Genomic DNA, 11380 nt, shown 5'->3' on the forward strand with positions numbered 1-11380 from the left:
TCATGGCCGAGTCAGTTGCAGAACGAGTCAAGTTTGTGCAGACCAACAGATTATGCTTTGGATGCATGAAATCAGGTCACCAGTCTAAGAATTGTGACAACAAGAGTGTCTGTGACACATGTAAAAGGAAGCACCCTACCTGTTTACATGAAGACCGTACCAAGGACGACGGAAGGAAATATCAGAAGGATGACAACAAGGAAAGGTCAAAGGACAAGACTGATGAAACAGCAAGTGAAGCAACATCACACCGAGTAGTGCAGGATATGAGTAACGCTTGCACTTCCACAGTTGTTCCAGTATGGTTATCCACTACAAGTAGACCAGAGAATGAAGTTCTTGTATATGCACTTCTGGACAACCAAAGTGATACCACCTTCATCCTGCAAGAGAAAGCTGACACTCTGGACACACAGAAGGTTCCGGTGCAGCTAAAACTGTCTACATTGTCATCCAAGAACACAATCATTCCAAGTCAGAAGTTAACTGGGCTACAAGTCAGAGGGTTTTACTCTTCTAAGAAAATCCCTCTCCCAGTCACCTATTCAAGAGAGTTCATTCCCGCCAATCTCAGTCATATTCCTACACCCAAGACCGCCAGAGCATGGTCTCACCTGGAGTACCTTGCTGAAGAGATCGCACCGTTAATCGACTGCGACATTGGTCTGCTTATTGGCTATAATTGTTCTCATGCCCTGTTACCCAGAGAAGTGGTGTCAGGCAAGGACAATGAGCCATTTGCCCAAAGAACAGACCTCGGCTGGAGTATAGTCGGCTGTGTCAATCCCTGTGTCGACTATGGCGATGTCATTGGAAGCAGCCACAGGATTGTTGTCAAAGAAGTGACACCGAATCTTCACTCGCATGCTAATCAAACAAGTGAAGTCCGATACATCTGCCGAACACAAGTCAGAGAAGTAGTCACTCCACCAGACGTGATACGAGTGCTTGAATCAGACTTCAATGAGAGAACGGCAGAGGATGCTCATTTCTCCCAAGAGGATCTACGCTTCATCGCAACGATGGAGGATGGAATCAAGATCAAGGCAAACGGTCACTGTGAAATGCCGTTGCCATTTAAGGAAGACAGACCGAGTCTACCAGACAATAGAGTGTGTGCAAATCACCGCCTCAGGTGTCTGAAAAGGAGATTCGAGAAAGACAAGCAGTACCATAAAGACTACATTGCCTTCATGAGTGGAACAATCACTCGCGGAGATGCTGAGAAGGTTCCAGCAGAAGAAATTAACAAAGGTCCTGTCTGGTACATCCCTCACCACGGGGTCTATCACCCTCAGAAACCCGGAAAGATAAGGGTTGTGTTCGACTGCTCTGCAAAGTTCCAAGGCGTGTCGTTGAATGATCATCTGCTTACCGGACCAGAACTGACGAATTCCCTAATAGGTGTTCTCTGTAGGTTCCGCAAGGGTCCAGTAGCAATAATGTGCGATATTGAACGCATGTTCCATCAATTCCACGTAAGAGCAGAAGACCAAGACTATCCAGATTTCCTCTGGTGTGACGAGCTTCCCAGCAGAGATGTTAAGGTGGGAGACATAGCAGTTGAAGACCCAGAAGTTTGCAAGACCATCGTACATAAGACCTTGGCAACAGACGTTTCACTGCCTGATCGTTTCCTGAAGTTCTCCAGCTGGACAAGTTTAGTCAAAGCCATTGCAAGACTCATGCGTCGTGTCAAGGAGCTTAAGGGTTTGACGTGAAAGACGACACTGCACCACGAAATGAGTGGAAATTAGCCAAGGTCACGGACGTGCACCTTGGTGAAGATGGATGTGTGAGGAAGCTACAACTGCTGATTGGAAGTTAAGCACTGGATGGCCAAGGAAAGAGACTCACCAAGCCAGTCTACTTGGAGAGGCCTATCCACAAGACGGTTACCCTGCTTGAAGCCGACGAAGCCGACTAAGCAACCTCTACCTCTGCACTCCATACACTAGAGCTCATAACACACTACATGACACTACATTAAAAAGTGATTATAAAAATGTAAAGTTCATTAAAGAAATCCAAGTGATTTCGGTGGGAGTGTAGCTGCAATCAGGATTAAAAGCTGCCTTCAGAATTAAAAGTTCAATTTTATAAATAAGTACATAAAGTTAAGAAGTTCATAATGTTTTTGTTTCATGTCAATTTCATGTTTCTATGTGTTTCTACTTTGTTTCAATGTGTATTGAGGTGGTTTATGTTTGATTGGTTGATTAAGGTCACAGTAACCTCTGAACAGCTGAAGCCTGATCTGTTGATGAGCAAGGGTGGTTTCGATCACTGTTAATTAGCAGAGCAGGGCAGAGCCAGTTCATTCTGAGAGAGAGCTTCAGCGTGCAACAGCTAAAGTGCATTGCTGCTGCCATATGTAGATCGGCTGTTTTAAGAGTCCAGCTCAAATTATATCAGTTAAAGTCAAGATACTGATACTGAGAAGATTTCCCCCGTTTATTCCCCCCAAAGTGGATGCGGCCAATGAGGTATATTTGTTACATTTGTTTGTTTATTGTAACTTGTGTTTTGTTCATCATTATTGTTCTCTATGAGAATACTTTACTGAATGTATATTGTCTTTATGTTTATTCAGTTCTCACGGCATTTGGCATACGCTAATAAATGTCTGTACAACAAAAGAACGCCTTGTGATCGTATCTATCTACCGGAGGGGGCTACAATCACCTAACCACAATTATTTGAGGTAATCACAATTATTTGAGATAAACGCATCATAATCGTTTCTATGTTGAAAAATGTTCATATATTTTATTTATTGCGTGCTGTGTACGCTTTTTCTGCAAAACAAGTATAGGATTATTAAATATGAAATGTCTTTGTATAATATATTTGTCATATCTGCTGTTTGTAATTTTTGATTATGAATCCTAAAAGACAAACATAAATTTGTTCCATTGTTCAATGCCAAAAACGCAATAAAACTGTGTTTTTGTTAAATCACAATTATTTGTATGACATTTAATCATCACATTTTGCAATCTAAATATAATACATCCATCTGAAATGTTTACATAACAGGACTATGATTTTGTTCTATATTTGCAGAATCCGCTTTGTATGTGCTTTAACACAGAATTAATTGATCAATTAAGAACTTGATCAAACACACCACCCCATAATGACCACCCCATAAGTGTCACTTTTAGTTTTTCCCCTTGCCACGTTGCTACCTGCAGAATCCTGCCGTCTGAGGTGCCCAGGTGTGCCAGCGTGTCACTGCCCAGGGTGGTGACCAGGACGGAGGTGAACAGAACATCGGTCATCTTCTTGTTGAAGAGGTCCACTCTGTAACAGGGCTTCGACACCAGAGTGGGTTTGATCCTGCATGTGTTGTTGTGTTGCTGTGCAACACAAGAGAAAAACACACTCACATTCCGTTCTTACACTATTACATCACGAGTGTTCATTAAAATGTAATTAACACAAATAAACAAACTACTGTGTAGTGAAATTATCATCAATACAAAGAATGTAATTGTCAATAATGTACTGGCAAGATAATACAGGCATTGTTGTTTAGGGGGTACGGGAAGCAGTATTTACAGAGGAAGTGTCCTGGTCTGACGCCTCCAGCCATGAGAGTGCAACCAGGTCATTAAACACAAACTATGGCTCCGGAATGTCATATAGTCACTTACTGTCTGTAGTGTACTACTATTTTAAATAGTGAAAATATGTGTGGATCGGCTATGTTCACTACTTCTGTGCGACATGCACTCTTGTATGATTAAGTAGGGCATTCATTTACAAAATAACTAGTTTAAATATGGATATACAAGGTTTCCGCCGAATTGCAACAATATGTTAGCTAGGGCAATGATTCTCAAACATTTTCATTTCAGGGACCCCCAGTTTTATGTGTATTATTAGGCTATTCAGATACAATTTTGTCTTATCTCTTATCTCTGTCACGTTAGACCTGAAGTTGACAAACAGTGAACTAGGAGACTTCTCAACACAACACTATCCTGAAGTGAATATTCAAAGCAGATGTTGGGGGTATTGCTCTATCACCATGGTTTGCACACGGAGTGACAGCGTATGATGTACGAGGGAAGATTCTTGGCAAAGTGGCCAGTAAAATGGAACGTGGTTAACCACTTAGATACTTCATTAACCAAAGTGCCAAAGCGGTCTACTAGGCTCCCTCCATTTTTTTCCCATCTACACACCCAAATCCAAACCCAAACCAAAAAGTGTTGTGAGCTTGTATATCTGCACTTTTTGCAGCATATTCGACATGGCCATATTATGACATGGCCAGAATAGGGTCCTCACTATTATATACTAGAAGCGTATATAAGCGTATATAAGCGCATATAGCGTATATAAGCACATATTTCTCGTTATGACAAATCTCTTCGCCAAAATTGTCACGTTTTCAGGTGGGTTGCCATTTCCAATTTTATGTTTCACTTGTTTATCTTGTATCACTTCTCGATATTCTCAAAATCGAATGAAATTGGTATACAGACATGACATTTTATTTTGTCTTACTAAAGAGCTGGAGAGATGGGAAGACCCCTCTATACAATGATTACCATCAAAATATAGAGATAAACAATTAAAAAATATATATATAATTTACACCCCCTTAAAGTTTCACCTTGTTTTTTAGGCCCCCCCGCAAATTGACTTGTTAGAATGTTCTGCTCCTTATGTACTCTTCTCTCTCCTATCTTGTGTATTTTGATGATTTCGTTTTATGTGCAAAATAAACAAAAATTATCTGCACTTCCTTTTTACATATTGTAAATTGACTTGCTCCTTATGTACTCTTCCCTCTCCTATCTTTTGATGTATCCGTTTCCAGGCACTCCAATAAAATGTGTGAAAGGCAAAGCCCAGCACAGTCTATAACACACACACACACACACACACACACACACACACACACACACACACACACACACACACACACACACACACACACACACACACACACACAGCTCCATGTTTTTATTGTCAGGATTTATAACTCTGGTGTGTTAACCCCCCAGGTGTAGTGAACACATGGCTGTACTTACAGACTGGAAGGCATAAAGATAAAACCACACCTTTCTGTTCTGTAGCACAGCCAACAAAACCATCCAACATGTTGTTCTTAGACTGCAATGATAACGTTATACTGCAGTAGTTTGCACTCTACTCCACTAACACACTGATTCCTATTAAACCATTTTTTCCTTGGAGCCTGATCCTTCTTACATCTCACAAAAAGCGAGAACATACAGGCTACCTAACAGATAAGCCCCCCCTCCCTAGTATGTATTCATATGCGAAAAGGTATTTAGTATTAATTATCTATGCATTCGACTTTATTCAGGGAGATAATCAGTGAGTCTCACTCATATCTTCAATTATAATTTGGAGACAAGGAATGTAAACAGTTCCCACCCCTCTTTTTTTTTTTTTAAAGAAGCCATTCATCAATGGTTGATGCCTGAAACTCCACAGAGTGGAAAACTGGTGTGGCAATGTTCAGGTCACATGTGACTCATCAGACCCTCCCTTTCACACGCACCTTATTTCCTGAACACTGACTGTTGCCATGGCACTGTATACTGAACTCCCATACAGTCTAACTTACTGTAACTCCTTCATATCAGTGGTTGTCAAAATCGACACGACCCATAAGGGTCCATTTGGTTCCTAACTATCTCTAATTTAGCTAGGGACCTCCTGGAATTCCCTCAAGTACCCCTAGGGGTCCCTGGGCCCCACTTTGAGAACAAATGCTTTTATTGCTTTATATGATAACTGTGGCTTAGTTAGTTATACTATGTTTGTTGACTTGGTAGTTTGCTTCCTGTCTGTGCCAGGAAGGACCTTTGTACTTGTGCTCTACTCTGATGATGATGACAGCCCAGTATCAAAATAAGAGGAACTTATTTCCAGATTTACATAATTGTTGTATTGAAATTTGAAGTTTAATGTTCATATATTGAAGTTTCCAATAATATACTTAAACATGTATCTATCAAAATGTTATTGTTTCCAATTTAATTATTTCCAATATACAGTACATACCTGGCTGCTACATACCTGTATACTGTCTGTATATCTTTTTGATTATTGTTTCTATTCTGGTTTTATTTTATTTTATTCTCTTACTATACCCTCTCTTCTCATGAAAAACTACAAAATGATGGAGCGTGCACACAAAACAATAATTTGTGACCCTGATTCAGATTCAGATATCTGTCAAAACATCTGCAATCGGTGTGTTTGGACTCTCCAAAATCAGGATCAACATCGTAATAAACAAATCGGTCATCGGTCGGGTTCTACTCACTTCATGTGGGCACATCTCACAGGGGTGGAAGAAGTGACATAGTCCTCTGGACAGCTGCTCTGGTCCTTTTCTGCAACAGTCCTCCAGACCATCATCGATCGCCTTGTTTATATACATCATGGGGAAGGCGCACAGGGCTGAGTTTCTTTGGGGACGTCCGTCCTCACCCATCTCTGCAAACACCCCATACAGTACAGGTTCATTCTCATCCGTCATCCTCAGATCATTTGCCAAGTCCCTCCCGGCTTGACCGAAGTATGCCGCCTGGAGGGCGTTGTACACAGTGTCCTTGTAATCTTCCCTCTGCCGCCTCCTGCGTTTAGGTGCGTAGCGGCACTCCAGGACCACTTCCCGGTACATCCACGGTTCCGGGATTTTAACCGGCAACCGTCCCAGACGAGTCTGAAACGCCAGGCTGTTCTTAAGGGGATCCTCCTTCTGAAGGGACAGAAAGTAGACATACTCCTCGGTTGAGAAGCTGTAGATATAATCGATGGGATAAGACGCCTGCAGTGCGGGGAGCACCGTCAGGCCTTTCGAGACCATTTCGAAACCATCCTCGGTCGAAAGCGGCCTCAGCACAGATACCGACCGCCTCGGGTACCTCTGCGCCACATCCTCATCCACAGAGGCAGCGACAAAGAAAAGTGTGGTCCGACCGTCTTCGACGATGCTGACCCTAGTGCCCTTTGGGCTTGCCACACAGTCACGACAGTCCGTTGGAGAGTTCACCTCTTTTCGGAATAAACATTGAGGCGTTGGAGGTGAGTTCTCAAAGTTAAGGAAGTAACAGAGACCATGTTGATTACTCCCACAAACGTACAGGTAGGGCAAATATCCAGGGTCCAGAATCAGTACCTTATTATCTGTATCCACCGGGTCTTTGGGGTCCGTTTCCACGTCACACACCCCACACGTGGTACATTCCGCACTGCCCACAGGGCCCGTGCGCACCTCCCACAGTCTTTTCAGGTCGCCATTCACTGCCTCGATTACATTACGTGATGCGACGTATACCTCCCCATGGAATGAGTTCACTGCTATGTTCTGTATGGGTGTTTCTGTTTGGAAATTGGGTAGGGAGTAATTCACGCTGAAGTCCTCCAGCCTGCGAGGTTTCACAGGGCACAGACCTAAAGCAGGGTGTGATTGTATCCACAAGCATATTGTCAGTACAGTGGGCCACAGGACCATCTCCACACAACGGTCCACTGGGAGTGAATGTTACCTACAGGAGACGTGTCGCACCAAGCACATTCTGGAGACCAGCAGGATCTCTGTGTGGGAAGAGAGAGAGAGAGAGGAATGTTGGCATTTGACTGGCTGAGTAGTAGTTAAGAATTACTCCTGATTCAACACAGAGGTTCTAAAGCTTTTAAAGTTGACATGCACACTGCAAACAATTTAGCTTGTTAAACTGAGGAAAGAGGGGAATAAGTCCATAAGTCAACAATGCGTAAAGCAGGAAAAAAGCTCTATGATAGAAGCATTTGGATTCTTGTTTGCTTTCTGAGCTTAATTGTAATAATGATTGACTGTCTTCGTTCCTGTGTCATTGTTTCTGTATGTTTTCGTGGATTCAAAATAGAAACAAAGTGTTTATATAGCAGAATATAGCATAGCAGAGATTTGGAGTAAAGACTTTAAGTGCTGTGCCTAATAGGAAGACCACAGAGGGAAGATAGAATGCACTGTGGACAAGACATGACATGCTGCATCAAGTTGACACATAACCAGGAAACACATACACAGGATACAGATGAACACATTGACTACTACAATAATGACACACTTAGTTGTCAGACAGGTGACAAATGTATCACTTAAAAAAAAGACCATTAATCTGTAATATGTATATTATAGTATTATAATACAAATCAATATAATTAACACAACTGTGGTGGTTGTAGTTGGTCTCGCTGCTCTTCTATTGAGAAATGTACTGTGGTCAGGTAGGACTGCACCACGACAGGTTGGCAAGAGGTATTGCATGAAGCTCAAATCGCAATTAATCCTCAAATTAGCTTTCCTTTAATAGCAATAGAAATTGTGACACTTGCGCAGGGAACCTGGATAGCATCCCAGGTATGACATAAAAGTTATGGATTGAGCTTTAAGGCCTATATTATTATTATTATTATTAATTATTTATCAATAAAATAGGCAATCTATTCTAAAAGCTTACAATTCATCATGAAGCGACGTGTTGTGAGTGGACTCTTTTCCCGGTGTTTCGCTAAGGTCAATATGGCAGTTTCTTTTAGTGATCTGTTCACACTTTTCACCTATATTGACATGCCCAAAATATGGACACCACGGGTTAAAGAGAAGACATATAAAATGTAGATGCTTCCATACATCTGTACTGCATGACATATGTATATCAGTGATTCTAAAGCAGCAATATCAGAAAAGACATATTCATTTGAGGGTCCTTGAAATGAAAACATTTGAGAACCACTGACAATGTGTAATGTATAAAAAGAAAATGCTAAGCAGGCCCAGTTGAACCTTGATTCTGGATCAAGATCAAAAGTTACTATGCAAGAGGGCTTGTTATTGGGACACAGAATGCAGGAGCTTCATATTGACAGTTGGTGCATGTGATGAGTGGTGGGTGATCAGTTATGCATGTGTGCCTAAGTGTGCATAAGTGTGAGATTTTCTAATATTTAAAATATGTAGTCAGTTAAATTATATCCCCTCACATCTGTATGCTAATTACATGCTGCACATAATCATAATCATAGATAGGTGGGGTTATTGCTAAGTCTAATGATCATTACATCCTTAGGTGAAAGCAAATATTTAAAAAGAAGAAAGAAAGAAAGAAAGAAAGGTTATGTAGGTACTGTATATATACAAATATTTTATTTTTACCCCCTAGTTTGACCTGTCACATGCTACTTAAAGCATATTAAAAGCATATATATAAAGCATATATGTTGCCTTATATAGGATGTTAATGGTACCCCAGCTTATTAATTAAGCTAATTATGAAAATTGCCCAACATATGCAAGTTAGCATCCGGCAGTTTCTAAATGCTGGGGACCCATACTCAACATTTCTAGCATAAAACTTTAGCCGTACTCAACATGTCCGGGTTAACAATGGGGCTCTATAGGCTGGCAAGTAGACTAGTAAGGATACTCAGCTCCACTGGTTTATTGCGACCGTAGGTCACATTAACTATGAAAACCTGCATATCCGTGTTAGTCACGCCATATATGGTCACGCCTCATGACATCACACCTCCATATATGGTCATGCCTGGTGACATCACACCTCCATATGGTCACGTGTCACGCGCCACGCCTCGTGACATCATTCCTCGTAACACGTCATGCCAAAATATATGGCCATCTCCATATAGATCACGACACTGACCTCATCTAACCCTGGATAACCATACATGGAGAATACACCTCCATTACCTAGATCTGCATATATGGAGCCGGCCAGCAACTCTACATCTGACCTCAAACCTCAAACCCTTAGATCTCCATATATATGGAGCTGACCTGCTCTGACATTCCATATGTTGATCCTTCCCCACCCGTCCTTCCTGTTCTGACATTCCATATGTTGATCTGACCTCATCAAACCCTGTATAAGACACACTCCATATGGCCAGTACAGAATTCATTCCATATGTTGATCTGACTCCCCATGCCAAAGCGCCAGTGCTCGCCCAGCAGTCTGCCGTCACCCAGGGGGATGCTGCGCAGCCGTGCACGCAACCTATTTAGGGCGAGGTCTCTTCTCGCCCTCAGGGCGTCTTACTGGTTAAGATTCTTAAACCTCAAATCTTAATAATATTTGTCCAGCACCTGGGCTAGAGTGGATGTGCATGTCCTATCACCTTTGTTAATTCCCCTTTCGAGTTGAGTTGACCTGTGGGCTGGGGGACCACTGGTGGGCCGTGAGGGTATTGCAAATTGGCCCCCAAATAATTGGCAAAACGCCATTGACCAAGCCAGAACACATTCAATTGATTGATCACAGAAATAAACATGCTCTGAAAATACATGCATGCAGCCTGTACATCTGACCACTGGCTGTCTGTTAAGCGGTCAGGTGATTTTAAGTGGGCACTGATCCAGAAAAGGTTGAAAACCAATGCCTTATAGAGAGGTGGGCTATGTATTGAGACGTACGTACAACGTATTTAATATAAAATTATTTACTTCTATCTTTGTTAGGTTTTCTAATTATATTATTGACTCATTCTATCATCGTATAATTTTAATTTGCCTAATGTAAAGGCAGTGATGTTCTCACTAATATGTCTGTCTGTCCCACACTTTACTTTAAGTATATGACACTGTGTGTGTGTGTGTGTGTGTGTGTGTGTGTGTGTGTGTGTGTGTGTGTGTGTGTGTGTGTGTGTGAGTCAGTGTGACTGTGTGTGTGTGTGTGTGTGTCTGTCTGTGTGTGTCTGTGTGTGAGTGAGTGCGTACACCTACACAATAATATGTTTGTTGGCATGATGTAGGAGAAATCCTTAACGCTGACCAGAGCTGCCATGATGTGAATGTCAGTTTGTATCTGTGTAGCAACTTCCTGTAGCACCAAATATATTAAAATCTGTCTGATGCAACGCTAAGTGAGAACTAAGAAATATCTTTTTTAGAAGAAAGCGTAGCCTGCATGAACTCCTGGCAAAATACAGAATGATTTGTGTCATTATTACTATTATAATAATAATAATTCGGAGTAATAAACACAGACTAGACTACTATACTGTTTATATACATTTAGTAAGTCGGCGAACAGTCTCACAAAGTTATAGAAGTCGCAAATGCACATCGTGATCTTACCGTGGTTTCTTTTGATCAATCGTATTCGTATATCCAGACGACTCAAACTGCGATTGTGAGTGTCAAACCAACTCCCACAGGACTGTAGCCTATTGAAGCGGGGGACACACACCTGTGTGGGCACGGGGCGTAGGCTGGCACTTGGGCACAAATTTATTATTTACTCCTTGGTTCACTCACTCACTCCTGTCTGTCACGCCCCGTCCGCGACAAGGAAGCCTGGAAACAATTGCGAAATACCTT

At 41.8% G+C, this 11380-nt stretch overlaps 1 protein-coding gene across 1 annotated transcript in view; it reads right to left on the minus strand.

Moving 5' to 3' along the window:
* The window catches only part of LOC306929915 (macrophage-stimulating protein receptor-like), a 29037-nt gene extending 17768 nt beyond the window's left edge, over positions 1-11269 (minus strand). Inside the window, exons 1-3 of the mRNA XM_079510646.1 lie at positions 11138-11269; positions 6317-7593; positions 3192-3362 (exon numbers count right to left, since the gene is read on the minus strand). Coding sequence (XP_079366772.1) covers positions 3192-3362; positions 6317-7510 — 1365 coding nt within the window. The 5' untranslated portion in view covers positions 7511-7593; positions 11138-11269. The remainder of the gene's footprint in view (positions 1-3191; positions 3363-6316; positions 7594-11137) is intronic.
* Positions 11270-11380: the final 111 nt, after the last annotated feature.

The sequence above is a fragment of the Electrona antarctica genome, assembly GCF_951216825.1.
Source record: "Electrona antarctica genome assembly, chromosome: 9".
Taxonomy (NCBI): Eukaryota; Metazoa; Chordata; class Actinopteri; order Myctophiformes; family Myctophidae; genus Electrona; species Electrona antarctica.